The sequence below is a fragment of the Copadichromis virginalis genome, linkage group LG18 (genome assembly GCF_057382275.1).
Source record: "Copadichromis virginalis isolate Kocher_CV1m ecotype Utaka linkage group LG18, C_Virginalis_male_GT1.1, whole genome shotgun sequence".
In the NCBI taxonomy this organism is placed as follows: domain Eukaryota; kingdom Metazoa; phylum Chordata; class Actinopteri; order Cichliformes; family Cichlidae; genus Copadichromis; species Copadichromis virginalis.
In genome coordinates, this window is record NC_140635.1 from 24,205,509 (window position 1) to 24,224,154 (window position 18,646).

An 18,646-nucleotide genomic window follows, 5' to 3' on the forward strand; every position below is an offset into this window, starting at 1 on the left:
AAACTCCTTAAAAAGTTAGAGATGCGTGGCCAAGCCGTACACCACACCATCTCAGGAATTGCTCAGTGCTGCAGTAAGTGGCTGCAGATGATGAGCAAAGACCCCAGCTGGACCCTGACACACTCAATGCTGCTGAGGAACTTATTATTGTTTCATTATTAAAAGCTACATTTGTTAGTTTTTGCGATAACTATCAAGAGTAAGACGCTCTTTTGTCAAATGTGAATATGTACAGAAACCAGTTTATTGGACTGAATGAATGTTCACTTCCACAACAGAAAAAAAGAAAAACAAAAAGCAAAGAGTAATAAAATACAGCCCAGTGGACAGTTTTTCAGAAATTCTCAAACAATAAATGGTTTACAAAATGAGGGAGTCTGTCTACCTTTCTTCTGTGGATAAAACATCAGTGATATCATGATCTGCCACTCAAACACTGCAGTAGGCAGATATGACAATATAACATTTTTACGGACAAATACAAAAGAAAAAAAAAGTGGGGAAAAGGGATTTGGTCTCTCTTTTTCTTTTAAATATGCTCTATAGAGTGCTTGGGAGCAGACTGTTGGCAGGTCTCAATCAATCATCGAGAAAGTCATCATCAAGGTTAACATCTGTGGTGTCAATGTCATCCAGCTCCATGTTGTCCAGGTCCACCTCGAGCTCATCCAGACTCTAGGACAGAGAGACGCGTACAAAAAAGGAAAATCCTTTTTTAAACAATGTTCCAGCTGAATTTTCATTCGATTTCACTTCATCAACTAAGAACAGTATGTGCTACAAGTTGTTCTGTATGAATAAAACCTAAGTCATCACTTCCACACTAGAAGAGGGATTGATTGTGACCGCATAATAAATCAAAAATAAGGAGCAAAAGTCTTCACCTTATCTTTCTGTGAGAATTCATAGATTTCAGCCTCTTTCTCTTTCTCCACTGCTGCAGGAGGAGCAGGCTCAGGCTGTGAAGGTGTCACTGCAGCAATGGGAGCTGCTGCCTCCTCTTCATCTTGTGTCTGCTAAAAAAGTGAATTAAATAAGGGAATTTTAAATTGTACTTGCCACTAATTTCTCCAGCTTCTATTCATTTTTACAGCCTACAGAAGCTACAGAACAATGAACAGTAATCAGGATAATACAAAAGTACTGAGATATTGATACTCTATGCAAACCTTAGAGACAGGAGGTAGGAAGGTTCCTTTGGGCTCGTATCCCTGGGCCTCTTCAAGAATGTTTCTGTCTTCATTGGGCTGAAAATGTCAAATACAAATTCAGAAGTGCTGCCATATTAGCGATAACACAGTTAATTTACCCAAAACTAAGCATCTTTTTTACTTAAGTCATCAAGGACTTTCAGTGAGTACTTTAATCACTGTCTCCTCACTGCATAATTTAAGTATTTTAACCAAAGTCATTCAGCTTACTGTAACAAGTGGATAGTCTTTAGCAGGCCTAGTGGTTCCCAAGCAGGTTTCTCTCAGGTAGTGTTCAGCTGCAAAGGCTTCTTTCAGCCCGGGGAACAGATTCTCATACTCTGTAGGGTCTGCTAGGGATTCAGCCGCCTACAATGAAGATGTAGGTCATGACCAAGAACAGATACCTAGACTGATGCTGATTGAGTTTAACAACTAAAACAAAAATCTCAAAGACGTAACTAACCTTCTGGTTGACCTTGGCCAGATTCTCCCTCCATAATTTGACCACGCGGGACACCTGGCTGGGTAGGTAAGTGCGAGCCAGGAAGGCAGCTTCAGGTAGTCTGTTTGTTCTGATCAGAAGCTCCAAACACTGATCCAGTCTGTGGAGAAAGCACAGCAGCAAGGCATGAATTACCCTGGTAGCCTCATTTTCAGTGTGAACAACAGCATGGTTCTATTCCACAATTCGCCCCTGCAGGCTTGTACATCTCACACTTACTTTCCCTGAAGGAAGTAGGTCATGAAGGCTACATTGTTTTTGCCGTCCCTTTCTGCTCCTTCAGCCAGCTTGCCCACCATGACAGCATTACCGGAGGCTGTAGCAAGGAGGAGCAGGCCACCGTAATCCTGGGCATGGTGCAGGCACTCTTGGGCCAGGCCAAACTGGCACTTACTGATAGCCAGCTCTGCTAGCTGTTTCCACTTCTGCTCTGACTGTAGAGAACAGAGTAAAAAATATCAGAAATGTACTGGACAGAAAACCTGATCCATTGTGACATCAAATTACAATTTAGGTCAAGCCTTTGATATAGAGTTTGCATTTGCTTCTGTGTCCTTACCTCTGCTTCTACAGCCAGCTGGTAAGCAATCTTCAACTCTCCCAGCTGCAAGGCTAACTCAAACCTGTGCTCAGGGTCTGTGGACACTGCCAGGGCCTGCTGCTTGAAACCCTGATGAGCCAAAGAAATTGAAACCTTAACCATATTCACAACTCAAAAGACAACCATTAAAATAACCTCTAATAGACCAGTTTTCTACAGCTCATGTTTAAAGTCCAGTTGTGTTTCAAGCTGAATGAATTGCCTTTGCTAACCTGTTTCTCCAGGAAGTGTGCCACCCTGGTCCTCTGCTCTTTAGGGATAGTGGGTAGCACCTTGTCAGCCATTCCAAAGTCCCGTCTCATTACAGCAGTCTGGTACTCCAGGACGGAGACCAGCAGGGAGTAGCTGACGATATTGAGCTCCTTGTCTCCCAGATACAGACGGTCATCTTTAGGTATGTAACCCAGTAGGTACATGGTCCTGCAGAAAAGGAAGTAGGTGTGAAAAAGCACCAAGGCTAATTTTAGAGGCCACTTATTCTTTTTGTAGATTACATATTTACTGTAATCATCTGCTGAGTTTCTGCACTGCTGGACTGTGTTTCTAATAAAGTCGGGAGAGCAATTCTATTCAACTCGAGCCTAAATAGTCTGTATTCTTACCTGTCCAAATGTGCAATTGTGACAATCTCTCCTCCAACGTAATAGTTGAGTCTGTTTACAGAGCTGGTGTAGATGAAGCAGTCTCCAACCCAGAGCCCAGTCTTGACAATCTCCTGGATCTCTCCCTGGACCTGAACATGTCATAACAGGTCAAATATATTTCTTAGATCAAGTATTACATTATGCTAAGCTATTCTAAACACTGACTTCCAACAAAGGATGTGAATGCACTCACATCCACACACCTACCTCAAAGGCATCTTCAATACCATCCTCTGTCACTCCCTCGTTGTTCTCTTGGGAGGCAGCGACTTTATCTGCCAGGTAGCGCAGGATGAAGAAGGACTCCTCTGTGGCAATGCAGACCAGTTCACCAGAGTCTGACCAGAAGATCTGAAAAATATGAGAAAAAAGAAAGAAAAAGGTAACCCTACTAGAATTACTGGACAACAGCTTCTGACAATCACTCACTAACTTATTTATATAGGCCAGTGCTAAAAATAAGGTTAGAGAAGCACAAAAGTAATTTGTGGTGACTTCAATTAAAAATGCACAGAGTTTCCAGACTGATAAACAGGGACCAGGACTGAGAACAAATATCTAACTCAGTAGAAGAAAGCCAGTCTTACATGCTTGGGCTGGATCTCAATGCGGCGGATTAACTCTGTGTTCTCCCAGTCGTAAAATGCCAGGCCGTTCACCGACCTCACCCCAAGCAAGAAACCTCCATAGATACCTGTAGAGCAGAAATACAGGGAAAACGTCTGGTGAGAAAGACAGCCAACATACTTCCACTTCCAGTACCACAAATCCATCAGAAGCTAAGATTTCATTACCTTCAGCTCCAAAGTCGGGCTTAAACGATTTCTTTTCTTTGAAGTTTTTAAAGATTTTGACGACACTGCTGCTTTCTCTGATGGCATATCTTTAACAAAGAAATACAGATGTTATTCAATAAGAGAGTAGCAAAGGATTAGGGCAAAGTTACACTCAAGTTACGTTTTAAAATGTTCACTTACTCAGAAGAATCGTGTGCCCACACAAACTCCTGTGCTGAACCAAAGCTCTTGTTTCTCAGTGCCATAGCGGTGTAGATGATGTACTCTCCATCTCCACACACCACAACAAACCTGGTAAATGGAAAAACTGCAAATGAAGCTCCTCTGATAGAAATGTTATTATAAAATGACCAGAAACAAACATCTGTGATGCTCATTTCTGTGGATTTATAAAAAAAAGAAAACGGCTGGACCAAGTGCATGTCTACCTTCCATTAGGGTTGTGCTGGATGGTTTGAGGGTAAATCTCACAGCTGCCCATGTCTTTGACAGCCAAAGGTAGCCTCTCTCCATCCTTGATTTCGGCATCACCCATGGCCTTCAGGTTGGCCTGCTGTATTTCACTGTGTTTGGCCCAAATGATTTTGCCACTGGTGTCCATAGACATGGCTGGCTCCTCCCGACCCACCTATCCAGGAGTGGATGACGGAAAAAGAAGATAGATTGGAAGAGGATGAAAATAGATTTAAGTTTTGAACACATAATTCATTTACAAAACATGATAACCTTGATAAAATCCAGCTATAAATTAATAAATTTCAAATTCATAGTGAGTCTTTGTCTTCTTCCTTTCCCTCACTTTGATAATGATGCTGCCTTCATCGTAGCCCAGCGCCACATTGTTGGAGCCCCTGAGACCCGACACACACCACACTCGCTCCATGCCATAGTTCAGTGTGCTCTCAAGGCGGTAAGTGCTCGAGTGCCAGATACGCACGGTCCCTGTAGAGGGAGAGAGAACACAGTGTGAAAAGCAATAATTAATGAGATGGCAAAAGATGCATTTTGTGGGTGCACAGGTGAGGATGAGTGGGATTCCTGCTCACCATCCTCTGATCCAGTAATGATGATGGGCAGCTCTGGGTGGAAACTGACGCAAGAGACATTTTGGGCGTGGCCCTCCAGAGTTTGAACGCAGGTTTTGTTCTACAACACACAGCGACAAATGGGTGAAACACTCACATGCACACAATGCTAAACCAACTCTTACCGCAGTAGCACAAGTAAATAATCACAACATTAGGAAAATCAAGTGAAATTCTCCTACCTGGTAGTCCCAGATCTTGACTTGGCGATCATCAGCCCCAGATATCAGGTAGGGCTTGTCTCCTCCACTGTAGTAATCAATACAATTTACTCCTTTCTCATGACCTTCCAAAGTGAAATTGGGAGATGAAGAGCCAAGCTGCCACACCTGTAAGAACCCCAAGAACATGACTACAAATACTTCATGAACTTTTAACTACATATGTGTAATTTATAGTCATTAAGGAACCTACAATAGTGTATGACCCACAGTTCACAATCCACGGTGCAGATATACTATTCCTCCAGAACTCTCCAAAACATTTAGCTCCTAGGACTAATTTCCAGAAACCTTGAAGTGAAGTAAATATTGCTGTGGGATTTCACTATAGTATAAAATCTGAAAAGCAGACACTGGCCTGATGACATTTTAAAAAGAAAAAGCTATTTTACCACATAATTTCTGTGCACCATCACAAAATAATAAACATTTTACCTTAAATGCTGACAAGTTGATTTTTTTTTTAAGAGTATAAGCTCAAATTCCAACCGGATACCCTTGTCTGCATAAATGCTTAAAAGATCATGAACCTTCTCAAGTCTTACCACGGGAAACAGGACTCAGCTTTAGCAGAAGCAGAAGTGAGAAAATACAAAGCAAGAGGCTCCTACCTTAATTGTTCTGTCCAAGGAAGCACTGGCAAACTGATTGTTGTCCTTGGGGTTGATGACAATCTGCATAACATAATGAGTGTGACCCTCAAACACCTGGCTGCATGACCACTTCTTCTCCCAGTCCCAAAGCTTGATCAACATGTCATCTGCAATGACACAAAAACACAGTCATGCATAAAGACAAGTCTTCATAGTATGATCTGTGGAGCATGTGTATGCAGAATGCCACAGATTTCCAAAAAACTAAATGAAGAAAGAAATCATGAGTTTACTAGCGTACCGCTGCTGGTGAGGATGTATGGCTGGGTTGGATGGACAGCAATGCAACGAATGTAGTCGGAGTGTGCCTCAAACATGTGGACTCGCTCCAAGGTGTTGTAGTTGAACACACGGATCTGCATGTCATCCTACACAGGGATAATAAAAAAGCTGAGTTACTACTTGAAAACACATCATTTTAAGATTTTAACAACATTGGAAAACAAGATATGATCATGTGACTCCCTCAAAAACTTAGTGCACATAACATCTGAAAGATAACAATATCCTTAAAAAAAATCATGTCATTAGTTTTTAAAAGTATTACTTAAAAGTTACTATTTGGCACTTCTGTTGTTTTTACTAGATGCAGGTGGATGTCTCCCTAGTGACCTGGTAGTTGACTATTTGAGTGGCAGACCACAGCATGTGTGGGATCAGGTAGGGTGATGAGGAACTATGCTGTGGCGGCAACTTTGTTACATAGTGTGAGCAGAACAATCTGTATCTTAATGTGACAAAAACTATGGAGCTAGTTGGGGAGGATTGGAACACTGATGATTCGTATTTCTATACATGAGATCTGGGCAGACACAGGGAATGACCACAATAACAAAAAACTGAACTTCAATAAAAATACAGAAGACCCCCTACAGTAAGTGCTAGAGGAATATCTACTTTCTGAAATGACTGAGCTCTTTTAATATCTTCTGGATGATGCACAATATTCTCTGGTGGCCAGTGGCATTCTCTATTCTGTTGTGTTTGATGGGGCATTAAACTGATCCACAGGACCAGAAATGTTGGTGATTTGGAACTTGATACTCTGAAAGCAGTTTTTCAGAAAAGAGGATGCTATCTAAGTTATCGAGAATACTGGTCAGTCTTTTAACCCCATCCATGACAGTCACAAGAGCATGTTTTCATTTGCCATGTCTTGTTTATAATATCCATAACATTTTAAACTTTTTGGAGTATTTCATTTAACATACAGCACCTTTGAATTTGTCAGCTTTTTTTTTCTGAGCTGTGATCCCAACAGAAATAAGTAAATATTACTCACCGCTCCTGTGATGACCCAGTTCTTCCTTGCCACAAATTTAGAAGCTCTGACAGGCAGGTCGCAAACTTCGAAAGTCTTGACAAGAGTCTGAAAAGAGAGCCGGCTTATAGTTTGCAACATATGGATTAGGGCTGAACGATATATCGCATTTGCGATAATATCGCGACATGATCAAGTGCAATTTTCTAACCGCAAAGGCTGCGATTATACTGCGATTATATTATACAATTCATGGGCTGCATCCTCCTGAGGCCGCATTTGTAGACCGATTACGTCACAGCGACGCGCCGAAGGCTGTCCAAATTACTACCATATCCCAGAATTCATAGCGCGGCCCAGCCAAACTCCAGTTTCCAGCAATGGCGGCCGCTACTAAGTTTTAAAATTACTCATACTAATCTTTCTGGGTCACAAAATAAACTTTTAACATATTTTCAGGTGAGAAAGTAGTTGTGTAAACATCAAATATCTGCTCGGTTTATCAAGATATCCCATATTTGCAAAAGTGCTTCGACGTTTTCAGAGGCGTCTGCTACCCACCAGCTCGACAGCTAGCCGGGAGCTCGAGGGTTACTGATGCGGCCGAGAACGGCACAACTCCCGGCACATCATTTTCAGATCACCGCGGAGTTTCGCTGCTCGGGTTAAACGTAATATATAAGTCACTTAGACAACCTAAAAATGTTATTGTTGGGCTTTTTTCAGTGTTTTGTTTGTTCGTGAGTAAATCGGTTTGGCTGAGATTAAAGTTATTAGATTAGATAAAATAAAACTTTATTAATCCCCCGGGTGGGTTCCTCCTTGGTTTTCACACAGCTGACTAAACGTCAAACAGAAAACTTATTAAACAGAAGTATGAGACAGTCGAGAATTTACACCAGTGTCTGGTTATATTTTAGATAGCAAGAAGCAGACGGCCGAGTTTATTAAACTCCACCGAGACAGCGGTGACGCTAATCAGAACTAGACCGTCCAATTTCACGCCTTTAAACTTTAAAGGCGTGTTTGTGTGTGTGTTTATACAATTGCTATTATGTTTGCACTTTATGTGTAATGTTACTGACTGCAGAGATCAGTAAGATGTGTGTATTTTTTATTTATTAGTTTTATTTATTTAATATTATTTTTTAATTGAATGACTGTCTAGTAGTTCACAGATGTCGAAAAACTGAGTGTGGTAAAGCCACTGATTTTTTTTATGTATATTTCTGCAATCTGCACATTGTACTGACTTTCATTTTAATGTTTACACCAGGGTTCCTTGTCAGCACTTTATGCTCAGATGTTTGTAAGCTAAAAATAAACTATTGTGTATGTTCAAATATACTGTTGTGATTGAAGAAGTTAAATAAAAATGTCAGTCATCAATTCATGCATCACCTCATGTCATCATAACAGAGGTCTGTCTTCCAGGAAAGAACAGTTTAAAATTAATGTAATATAGTATTGGCCATACTATATGATGTATTGCTTGTCTTTGTTTAATAATACAGAAGACAAATACCTTAAAAAATAATCGCATATCGCATCGCAATCGCAATATTGGGGCAAAAAAATCGCAATTAGATTATTTTCCATAATCGTTCAGCCCTAATATGGATGCGACACATCAGTGATCATCTATATGGATGTGAAGTCAGCAGTCTTTTTTATATAAGCAATTTGGCACGACTGTCACACTGGCTTCGTACCTGAGTTTCATGGTTCCAAACACAGACGCTGCCGTTGTACAGACTAGCCAGCATCCATGGCTCAGTTGGGTGAAGGTCCACACTCTTCACCCGGTCTGACCTGGCTGTCAGCCTCCGCTTAATGTCCAGCCTCAGAGGCTGAAAAGACGGAAAGAGATCAGTGTTTCCAAGCGCTGTTACAGGTTTTATATTGAACTTAAAGTGTATCTTAAAAACAATGAAGCTTCAAACAACAACTGGTAGCAAAACCAAAGCATCGATTAGCAGATAGCATTCAACTCAATATATTTCGTTTAATTAAGATAAATCTGTAACTGTGCATCCGTTAGTAATAACTGCGCAACTAACTCAACACAAATGTACCCACATGCTAACACTGGAAAAAAAAAAGCTTAGGTTGGAAATCCTAAAAGGCCGTAAGCTACAAGCTCTCGTGCTAACTCAAGCTAATTAGCCGCTAAGCTAGCTGCAAGATATTATTATTTGACATTGATTCACGGCTCTTTTTAAAACAAATAAGTTGGTATGTATACAAACAAAAACACACTCTGGGATGTTTAAAATGCCTCCTACCATGTTTTGTCCCCGTGTTGTCACAATAAAATCAGAGAAATGTGTTGCGAACAGTTTCAATCGGGGTCCAAATGTTGCGTTTTTCCAGTGAACAGCCTAGTGGACACTGACGTGGAACTTCCTGAAACGCAATCTCGCGTGAGTTGAGCCGTGCAAGTGCTGACGTGACAACATCCGTGAGCTTTGCTGCAGTCAGTCGTCAAGCTGCCACGGTGTCATTCTATGCTGTGTGTAAAGACTATATCCTATGTCTATTTTTATTCTATTATATCAGTTGCTATACAAATATAACTTCACCACCATCCATGGTTAGCCTATAGGATAAACAGAGCGCCTTTCCAATGTCATATTTTAAGATGAGTAATTTGTTGTCAATTATTTGTTTCGAAAGCAACATGAAAATTGTCCTAACCTTGTTGTCAGCTCAGTCTTATGTCCGTTTTATAATAAAAATGTAAAAATATGTTATTTTTTCTCCATTACTATCACATCATTGTCTGTTGTTAGATAGATAGATAGATAGATAGATAGATAGATAGATAGATAGATAGATAGATAGATAGATAGATAGATAGATAGATAGATAGATAGATAGATACAATATGGTTCTCAAAGCATCTTTATTCATCAATTCATTCTGCTCATATATTTAACAAAACATGTCACGTTCATTTAGAAGCATTGACTTTATTATTCTTTTTTCTTGAACACCTGACGACAAACTACACTTTCACATGTCAGCTCCTGTGGAGGAAGAAAAATCTCTTAATGTTATTCAGCAGAGGGATCAAAAGAACATTAAGCAATGTTATAGTTGGCCATTTTATACTTAACAGTCATATCCTGATTATGCAACACCTCCCACTAATGCAGTGGTTCCCAAACTTTTTTTTTGCTAGGGCCCTCTTTGTTTTACAAGCAAAATGGTTTTAAAAACATAAACAACTGTGGGATACTGTTTGCCCGTGATTTGAACAGGGGGAACAAATTGTGGCAGGATATTATTTGTATCCCGCTGTAACTTTACTGTATAAAGAGCTAACATCTCCAAAATGTCAGGAGTAGTTAGTCATTACAACAAGTGTTTGTGAACTAAAAATCAAGAATGTGGGATACTGTTTGTCCGTGATTTGAAGAGCCCAGCGCTGCTCCCGACGAAGGAAAAACCAATTCTGCAAGGGAGACCTACCTCGGCACTTGTGCAAGTGAAACCAAAGGGAGGATATGCTTCATCATATTTTCTAGTCTTTGGCTTAGAATGAAGTTGGTTTGGAAACATATATAACTATGCTTCATCCCGTGCTTTGCGTTTGAGTGGGCGCCCCGTGCTAGCAGTGTCCAAGCGTTTTTGGGTTTTCTTTTCCCTTTTCATACCACGCCCCCCCCTGCAATGGCTCTGTGCCCGACCTAGGGGGCGGGCCCCACACTTTGGGAAGCTCTGCATTAATGGGACACATTTCTTTATTATCATTCAGCACACGCTCAGTCTCAAATCTTTCAAAAAAGAAAAAGAAAAGAAAAATCTAAATATCAGAAGCACTGTTAGCCCACCAGGTAGAGTTTGTCTCCTTCAGTCCAGTGCTTCCAGCCACGGTTGGCCTTCTCGCCTTTCTGAGTGCACACAAGCTTGTCCCCATCCCACTTCACCAGACTCTGAAGACAACAGTTAAACAGTTAAGCCAGTTTTTAGCTGCCGTAATGTAATTTTGTCTGAACATTGTGATAAGGAATTTCATGTTCAGATAAGCTTATATCACTGCTGCTCACATGCTCGGATTTATAACCCGAAGGCTAATGAACACTAACCAGCTTATCCTTGCTTTTATGCTAGTTTTTTAGCACTGACTTATCATAGGCCTATTTGCTCGTTTTTTAAAACATTAAAGCATCAGCTAGTGCAGAGTATTAAATGAAACTTGACACTGATTAGCTTATAAATCAGTCTGAAATATACAGGACTGAATACTAATTACAGATATATGAAATGAATCACCAGCGTGTGTGAATGTGTGTGTGAATGGGTGGATGACAGGTTGTGTAAAGCGCTTTGGGGTCCTTAGGGACTAGAAAAGCGCTATACAAATACAGGCCATTTACCATTTACCATGAAAGATGGATTCATTTTTTTAAGAACCTTTTGCTTCAGGTACCCTGGACACACATGGGCAAGGACTGACTTATCACATCTGGACTCCAGTGGTTATCTTACCTTGACATTTCTGTTGTCTAGTCCCTTGGTGTACTCATCAAACTCCACCCCTACAGTGAAGGCCAGCTCATAATTCCTAAAGGTGCTCAGTGTTTTGAAGTCAAACTTGTCCCCATCTTGGAAAACCACTTTGGTCTGAGATAGGGAGATGGCAATTTTCCTTGTAGCAAAGTCAATATCTAGGAGCAGATTACAGAAGATTGTTCAGGCTGTATCTGAAGAGGAACAGATGATGAAGTGCGGATGAACTGTGGTAACTCCTTAGTTACATATTAGTAATATAGCTAGCTGTGATTTTATATGTTGCGGTGATGTGAAAAAGTATTTGCCCTCTTCCTGATTTCTTATTTTTTCCATATTTTTCACACTTGTTTCAGATCATAGACAAAGAAAACCTGAATAAATGCAAAATGCTGTTTCTGAATGATGAAGAAAGAGGATAAGGATCAAAGCTGGTCCTATGTTAAATTAAATTTTTTGGGAAGGTTTTAGTCTTGTTACATTTGGAATAAAACTAACACAGCACTGTATTGAAAGTACAACAAACCAACAGTTAAACATGGTGGTGGTAGTGTGATGGTCGGTGGCTGCTTTGCTGCTTCAGGACTTGGACGCTGATAAAAACCATGTTTTAAATTATAAAACCACGAATTCTGCTCTCTACCAGAAACTCCTGAATATCTGACCATTAGTTTGTGTCCTGAAGCTCAAGAGCACTTGGGTTATGCAGTAGGTAATGATCTGAAACATACCAGTAAGTCCACCTCTGAACGTGCCAAACAGGCCATTCATGCTTGAAAATCCTCCAGGGTAGCTGAATTTAAACAATTCTGCAAAGAAGAGCGGGCTAAAATTCCTCCACAGGGATGTGAAGAGTCTTTGCCAGCTATTGCATTAATTCTGTACTTGCTGCCAAGCGTGGCACAACCATTTATTAGACTTAAGGGGCAATTACTTTTTAACATGTTTGGATGACTGTTTTTCCCTTAATAGATAAGATAATTTTTTAAAAACTGGATTTCATTTTTACTCATGTTACCTTTGTCTAATATTAATTATTCATTGATGATCTGAAACATCTAAGTGTGACAACTAGGCAACAATTTAAGAAATCAGGAAGGGGGCAAATACTTTTTCACAGCATAATATGTATGTATGATGTATAATCACACTCAGTTTTACTCAACAAGAATCTGTAGTAAGTAGCTCAAAATTAGATGGTTGTTCTGTTAAGAAAAAGATTAAAAGTATTCAAATCTTTTAATCTTTCTTTAATCATATAACTAAGACATTTTAGTCTAAAATTGAACATATCAGGATGTAAGTTTTCTTACTCAGTACTTTCAAGTAATCCTCAAATTTCTCACTGGATTCCAGTATCCATTTTCCACTAAAGTCTGCTGGCATGGCTGCAGCTGGTGAAGCTGGCATGTGACTGAAGAGTGTAGGGAGTGGGGAAGAGGCAGGGTGTCCTAATGCTGTGTTGCTTTTATATGAGTGGGGGGCACGGGGGCAGAGTGCAACTGATAAGTGAGTTTATAGCTTAAAGAGGATTGGCAGTGGCAGTTATTTCTGAGGGGGAGGACGTGCTTTCTGCGGTCACTGACGGAGGTTACCACAGGCACATCTGTGGGCATCCACGTTAAAGTGTACCATCACCATCGCTCTCAATGCGCATGTGTAGCCAGGAGAGGCTATTCTGTTTTCAGTGCTAACACTGTTTGGTCTGTTTCAATGGCAAACTCAACCAGAGCATTTGAACTTTGAACAGGTTTGAAGGTTAATAAAGTTCAACCCAACCTTTTTGTTTTCCAGAGATCCCCTCCAGAAGGTTTAATGCTACAGTATAATCACATTGAGGCACCTATAACTGAAACGCAGACTTAAAAAGAGCCCACCTTCAGCCGATGACCAACAAATTTATTGAGAATAAACACGCTTCTCTGGTTTTGTGTCGACACCTCACTCCTTCATAAAAGAACTTTTTTTAAACCACCCAAAGCAAGAGGACATAAATCAATAACAGCTCCTCTGAGGAATGATAAGTCAACAGAGCTTGCAGGTATACGCTGGCGAGGTGCCTGTGTGTGAATGCACAACAAGCAGCAGGAAGGAGTCAAAAGAGCAGCACAATCTGAAGCAGCAGCGAAGAATGAGCAAGTGAGTTGCACAGCACGTATAGATTATGCCCAATTGGTAATGACATGGCACAAAGCGAGGTGACAGATTAAGTGATTCAAAGCTAAATGTGACCTGAGCTGTTTGGTTCATTCGCAAGAGGAAGCAAAGAGATTTCTCTCACATGGGAAGAGAGGTATTTTCATCTCAAAAGAGCTTCTGATACACTGGATGGTTTAGAACGGCTTCATTTATTGATTGATTCAACATTCACAGCCACAGTCTTAAAGGAACTGGGACAAATACTTGTAACATTTTTATTCTGGAGACTGAGCATCTCAGCCAAGTTCTGCTCTTACCATCGTCCTTCAGTTGTAATCATTTACAAAACTAAGTCAATACATTTCTCTTCACTGCATCCACAACATTCCCAGCTGGCTCGCCCATCAGATCAGCTACAGCTATGGCACTTACGCATGCGTCCAGCACATCTAAACCTGCTAATCAAAGCACCCACCTTGAAACAAATACACAGTATTGGATTTTGTGGTGTTATATGTCAACTTGCCCATTTGTGCTACAAAGAAATTCCTTTGGCAAAGTAAGGCAACAGCATGATGGAACAGAAACGTGTGTTTGGTGAATTCACTACAGTAACATGAACACACGGACAGGCTGGAGGGATAAAAGGAAAGTCGGACTGTATGTTAGAGGAAGAGTTTGTTCCTGATGTGTCTCTCTGAGCCAGTTTTTTGGTGCAGGCACCAGACTGTTCACTGAAAGCTGCTTTAAGTCTTCTTGAAGACCTGCTTGGAAACAACTCCTGCAGCTCTCAGCTCCTGGAGAGAAAAATACATGTTTGATATGTTTATTCAGACATGTGAGAGACTCAGAAAGTAATGCTGACCAATGAGAACCTCTAAGCAGTAGATGGACAAGGATTAGTGTCATCATTAACCAGAAGTAAGTGGTGTTTACTTTAATCATAAAAAGTGATACAAAAAATTACCAACTTGTAGTTAGAAAGGGGGGAGGGGCTAAAAACATCAGAGCTATCACAAACACTGGCATTCAAGGTCACATTGAACCCTGTGGCCGATTTAGAATCACCAGTTAAAATAACATGCATGTCTCTGGACTGTGGGAAGACGCAGGTAAGAACCCATGCAGGTACAGGGAGAATGTGAAAAAACTCCACACAGAAAGGTCCCTGCAGGCCGGTGGATTCAAACCCAGGACCATGAGGCATCACTGCTAACCACTGCACTACTACACGCCGCCCTAAAAAAATTAAAATTTAAAAGAAAAAAAAAAAAAAACAAGGAAAAAAGATGTTCAAGCTTTAAAAGTAAAAGAAAAATAATACCCTGTAGTTTATTTCATTTTAAAAAGACCTATCAAGTTCTGCCAAGATAAGCACGTAAACATGAAATATGGCAGCACTGTGGACTATTGCAAGATATAAACGAGAAGAACAAAGCGGTCTCTGAAGGAAACGGTTTCCAAGGCCTAATCCGTGGATCGACTTCCTTCGAGGCGTGGACGTCTATCAGCAGAGAATGTACCTTCACCTATCAGCAGAGAATGTCCCTTAGTCTGTAACACAGTCAAATATATTCTCAAGTAATATTCAAGCATGCCATTCAGCGTGTTAGTACGAGCTCGGGAGCAGCTTGGGAGAACAAGAAAACAGAGACTGCTTCAGATTGTCTTCCCAAATTGACTCAACTTTATTCACAAGTATAACAGTTTATATAGAGGGTAAAATTCATGAGACAGCAGATTATCAGTTTAAACCAGTACAGACCAAGATAAGGCAGCGTCTTCCTGCCCATGGGTGAAGAAGCATCCTTTGTGTAGTTTATCAGTTCAGCTACAATTGTGATTATCTCAGCGACATATTTTCAAGGCACAAAACAAAGAGTTCTTTCATTAGTGAAATCTGAAACAAACCATTTGGCCTTCAACAGGCGTCTAAAAGATTAAGAAACTAATCTAGCTGAGGGAGTGATCTCTGTGGTATTTCAACCTTGTACCAGCCTGTGATTCTCACACATCAATTCTTGGGTCAAAGAGAAAAATAACTAAAACAAAGGGGCCTTATTGAATGACAGAGTTTTCCTGTATAATGTCACTATAAAACAATATCCAGTAAATGCTACCATGGTACTAAAATACCTAACAGTCTCTTTAATCACGACAAGATTGTTGGTTTGTGTCCGTTCAACCTTGTAACACAGAGATCACTGATGTTGTTTTATTTTATTGATCGCTGATTATTTATTTTCCCAAAGACATGGGTAAATCTTATTGACCCACAAAAGAACACTGAATCCTTCAAATGACCTGAAAAAAGTCGCCCCTCTTTACACTGAATTAATACACATTTCCAGTTGCAGTTCATGTGTCAGCCACCAGGGGTCTCTGTTGCTCTACACTCAAACCGGCTCTGGGGATCTCTCCACTAATACTGTAACTAATTTCAGGCAAGCTGATTGAAAACATCTGCTAGCATCACTTAAACCAAATAACTTGGCAGATTATTTTTTCTTTAGCTTTGATGGCCGTAATCATACACAGGAAAATCTGATAATGCTGTGCTAATGAAAACACTAATGGGCTACTTATTGCGTTAATGTATTTTCAGATGCAAATGCGCTTTAACAGATTTTATAAAAACATTTATGATGCATTTGTTGGCTAACTCGAAGGCTCTGCTCCTAATGACTGACAGAGGTGCCAACTACAAGAGTAGAAGAATTTGGATGGCTTTTAATTTCACAGTATGCACTTTTTTTTTTTTTAAATCATGCAGTTTGCATCTGGAGGGAACACTTGGGAATCAAATATGTGAGCAGAGCTATTTAATTAAGTGGAAATAATTATTTGGCTGTGAGTCAGTTGTGTAACTGTCAGAAATCCTCCATACAGACTGTAATGTTACTGCAGCTTGAGCTGGTAGTTAATTCATGCTAGAGTCCCACATAAAAATCAATGCTCTTCACATACAGCGCTGAGAGGCATTCTGGATTTGGATTAAAGTGTCTAAATTGAATGCATTAATATTCATGGCAGGGACTGATGTTTTCTTACCAGATGAAGCTCATCTCCCTCCACCCAGTGGGTCCAGCCTCTCCCTTCGATCTCTCCCTTCTGCACACACACCAGCCTGTCCCCCTCCCAGGTGATGGTGGTCTGCAAAACATCACAAGACAGAGAGAGAGTGAAAAAAGCACGAGGCATCAGGGAAGGATCTCTTACTACTCTTAAAACAGAGCATATTGATTTTAGTATGCAGAATACAATAAGCTGAATGAGTGACCCAGTTCTCACCATTTTCCATAATTATTCAGATAGATCTTTACACACAAACATGTGAATTTCCCTCTTAGCGGCATTCCAAACAGCTTAAGGCTTAACTAAAATCACCCTATAAGCATACAAAAAAAGGGCTTTCGATGGGGACCACAAATAATCTGTGATCCTATTCAGCAGTCAGTGACATAATCTGATTAAATATGAGTTCTATCCTCGACCAGTTCTTTCCATGCAGCTTTTGACATTGTTCCTTTTTACAACAATTTATAAGAGTTTGTAAAAAGTTGGAGGAAACTTTTATGAGTGGGTAGATGTTTTTTCTGCTATTGTATAAAACAACCAGTTCTTGCAACACCATGTGCTCATTATGCTGAAGGGTGGAAATCGTTTACACGCCCACAGAATCTGCACTCCTGTGTGTCACTGCCCAAGATCCCAACACCTGGCAGCAGTGTGGTTCATCTGTGATGTTTAGCTAAAGTCTCAGCAGGTTCCTAACTACAGATGCATTTAAGTACAAAAAGTAAAAAATCTTACCATGCATTTCCTGTCGTCCACTCCAGACAGATCCTCCTCAAACTCTTGGCCCACGTAGAAATCCATGTTGTAGTTTTTGAAGGTGCTGAGAGTCTTGATGATTATGTGGTCGCCCTCGTGAACGATGTCCTTGTCAGGCTTCAGCAAGGTGGCAATTTTCCTGATGGCAATGTTTACATCTGGCCCGTGAGCAAGGTGACAGAAAATGAATTGAAAACAAAGAAGCAGTGAGGTTTTATGCATATATGGACGCACAAAGAATTGCCTCAGATTGTGTAAAGATCAGGTTTATAATGTCATCATTGCTTTTTCGAGCTGTACATTTGTGATCTGTGCCTTCCTTCTCTGGGCTTGACTCCCTGCTGAACTAATAAACTCACCCAGAGCTTTCAGATACTCCTCGAAGTTATCATTGGAAATCATTTTCCAATATCCGGTCAGATTAGGGACCATGTTGGCTGTTCCTCTGCTGGTTTCTTCACTTCCAGAGAATGAGGATGTCTGTTGTGGACATCTGCTGGGGATGGAGTGCAGAAAATACTCTCAAAAGCCCCAATTTGAACCAAACTCATTTTAATCCGATTACCCTGCTGGGTTTCACTTCTTTTCTTTTTTTTAACGGAAAATCTTACTGGCACCTCCCACTTCCCTCCCAATGCCAACACCACGTAATCTCTCAATCCTCACCACGCTTTTACTGTGCTGGGAACCAGCGGTATGCATGTAAACACTTGTGTGCCTTATGTTGGAGAATGCTTACATGTTTAGGTGGGATTAGGATCAATACGCCTTCTCTATTAATTGACACAGGCCTGTTTATTTATGAAGCCACGTGTGTCAGATTTGGCCTGAAAGCTGATTCTTTTGTATAAAATGAGGCCTGCTTCAATGATGTTTGAATCATTTTTTTTCTTTTTTTTTTAAATTAAATATCGGAGCCATCGACAGTCAGACTAAATGAGTACAAAAGAAATCACTCAGAGAGCAAGTGAAAATGGCTGAATGGAGCATGCTAAGAGGATAATATTCACAGCACAAAAGCAGAATCACCTGAGCTTAAAATGATCCAACTCAAACAATTATCTGTGGCACAATATGTCTGTCACATCTTCTGTCTCGCCTAAATAACTCAATTAATTTGATAATCTCTCTTTTGGGCAGCGCGCTGCAGCCAACACACCACCTAAATCCTTTGTTGACTGAAAGACAGGCAAAGACACAC

General features: G+C 40.5%; 3 protein-coding genes across 4 annotated transcripts; all 3 read right to left on the reverse strand.

The window, feature by feature from the left end:
• Positions 1-222: 222 nt before the first annotated feature.
• copb2 (COPI coat complex subunit beta 2) lies at positions 223-9,366 on the reverse strand. 2 transcript variants are annotated; one of them, XM_085438832.1, is made up of 22 exons: positions 9,243-9,366; positions 8,670-8,807; positions 6,979-7,065; positions 5,938-6,064; positions 5,655-5,803; positions 5,005-5,151; positions 4,784-4,883; positions 4,537-4,679; positions 4,166-4,365; positions 3,918-4,028; positions 3,735-3,823; positions 3,528-3,634; positions 3,148-3,291; positions 2,899-3,029; positions 2,509-2,716; positions 2,255-2,365; positions 1,915-2,129; positions 1,657-1,795; positions 1,422-1,559; positions 1,170-1,247; positions 885-1,013; positions 223-675 (listed from the first exon to the last, which is right to left on the reverse strand). In XM_085438832.1, exons 1-22 carry the CDS (start codon positions 9,243-9,245, stop codon positions 580-582), a joined length of 2,790 nt encoding a protein of 929 aa, XP_085294958.1. In that variant the 5' UTR covers positions 9,246-9,366; the 3' UTR covers positions 223-579. The 2 variants fall into 2 exon arrangements, with proteins under 2 accessions (XP_085294958.1, XP_085294957.1); XM_085438831.1 differs by having other exon boundaries at positions 885-1,016.
• Positions 9,367-9,843: 477 nt separating this feature from the next.
• LOC146687919 (retinol-binding protein 2-like) lies at positions 9,844-12,931 on the reverse strand. Its single transcript, XM_085438272.1, has 4 exons — positions 12,786-12,931; positions 11,452-11,630; positions 10,794-10,895; positions 9,844-9,986 (listed from the first exon to the last, which is right to left on the reverse strand). The coding sequence occupies exons 1-4, from the start codon at positions 12,880-12,882 to the stop codon at positions 9,933-9,935; spliced, it is 432 nt and encodes a 143-aa protein (XP_085294398.1). The 5' UTR covers positions 12,883-12,931; the 3' UTR covers positions 9,844-9,932.
• An 870-nt stretch (positions 12,932-13,801) lies between these two features.
• rbp1.1 (retinol binding protein 1, cellular, tandem duplicate 1) lies at positions 13,802-18,037 on the reverse strand. Its single transcript, XM_085438273.1, has 4 exons — positions 17,805-18,037; positions 17,425-17,603; positions 16,663-16,764; positions 13,802-14,408 (listed from the first exon to the last, which is right to left on the reverse strand). The coding sequence occupies exons 1-4, from the start codon at positions 17,875-17,877 to the stop codon at positions 14,358-14,360; spliced, it is 405 nt and encodes a 134-aa protein (XP_085294399.1). The 5' UTR covers positions 17,878-18,037; the 3' UTR covers positions 13,802-14,357.
• Between the last annotated feature and the right edge of the window lie 609 nt (positions 18,038-18,646).

Bases quoted from the DNA above. Each gene is read 5' to 3' on its own strand.
- LOC146687919 (XM_085438272.1), bottom strand. From the start codon at position 12,882: ATGCCAGCTTCACCAGCTGCAGCCATGCCAGCAGACTTTAGTGGAAAA. The intron at 11,631-12,785 runs GTAAGAAAACTT...ATCTGCTCCTAG, and splicing joins GGATTACTTGAAAGTACTGA to ATATTGACTTTGCTACAAGG. The intron at 10,896-11,451 runs GTAAGATAACCA...TGTTGTCTTCAG, and splicing joins TAGACAACAGAAATGTCAAG to AGTCTGGTGAAGTGGGATGG.
- rbp1.1 (XM_085438273.1), bottom strand. From the start codon at position 17,877: ATGGTCCCTAATCTGACCGGATATTGGAAAATGATTTCCAATGATAAC. The intron at 17,604-17,804 runs GTGAGTTTATTA...CTCACGGGCCAG, and splicing joins GGAGTATCTGAAAGCTCTGG to ATGTAAACATTGCCATCAGG. The intron at 14,409-16,662 runs GTAAGAAAACAT...TTTTCTCTCCAG, and splicing joins AGGGAGATGAGCTTCATCTG to GAGCTGAGAGCTGCAGGAGT.
- copb2 (XM_085438831.1), bottom strand. The intron at 5,152-5,654 runs GTAGGAGCCTCT...GGGTTCTTACAG, and splicing joins CCTTGGACAGAACAATTAAG to GTGTGGCAGCTTGGCTCTTC. The intron at 3,030-3,147 runs GTAGGTGTGTGG...TGACATGTTCAG, and splicing joins GTATTGAAGATGCCTTTGAG to GTCCAGGGAGAGATCCAGGA.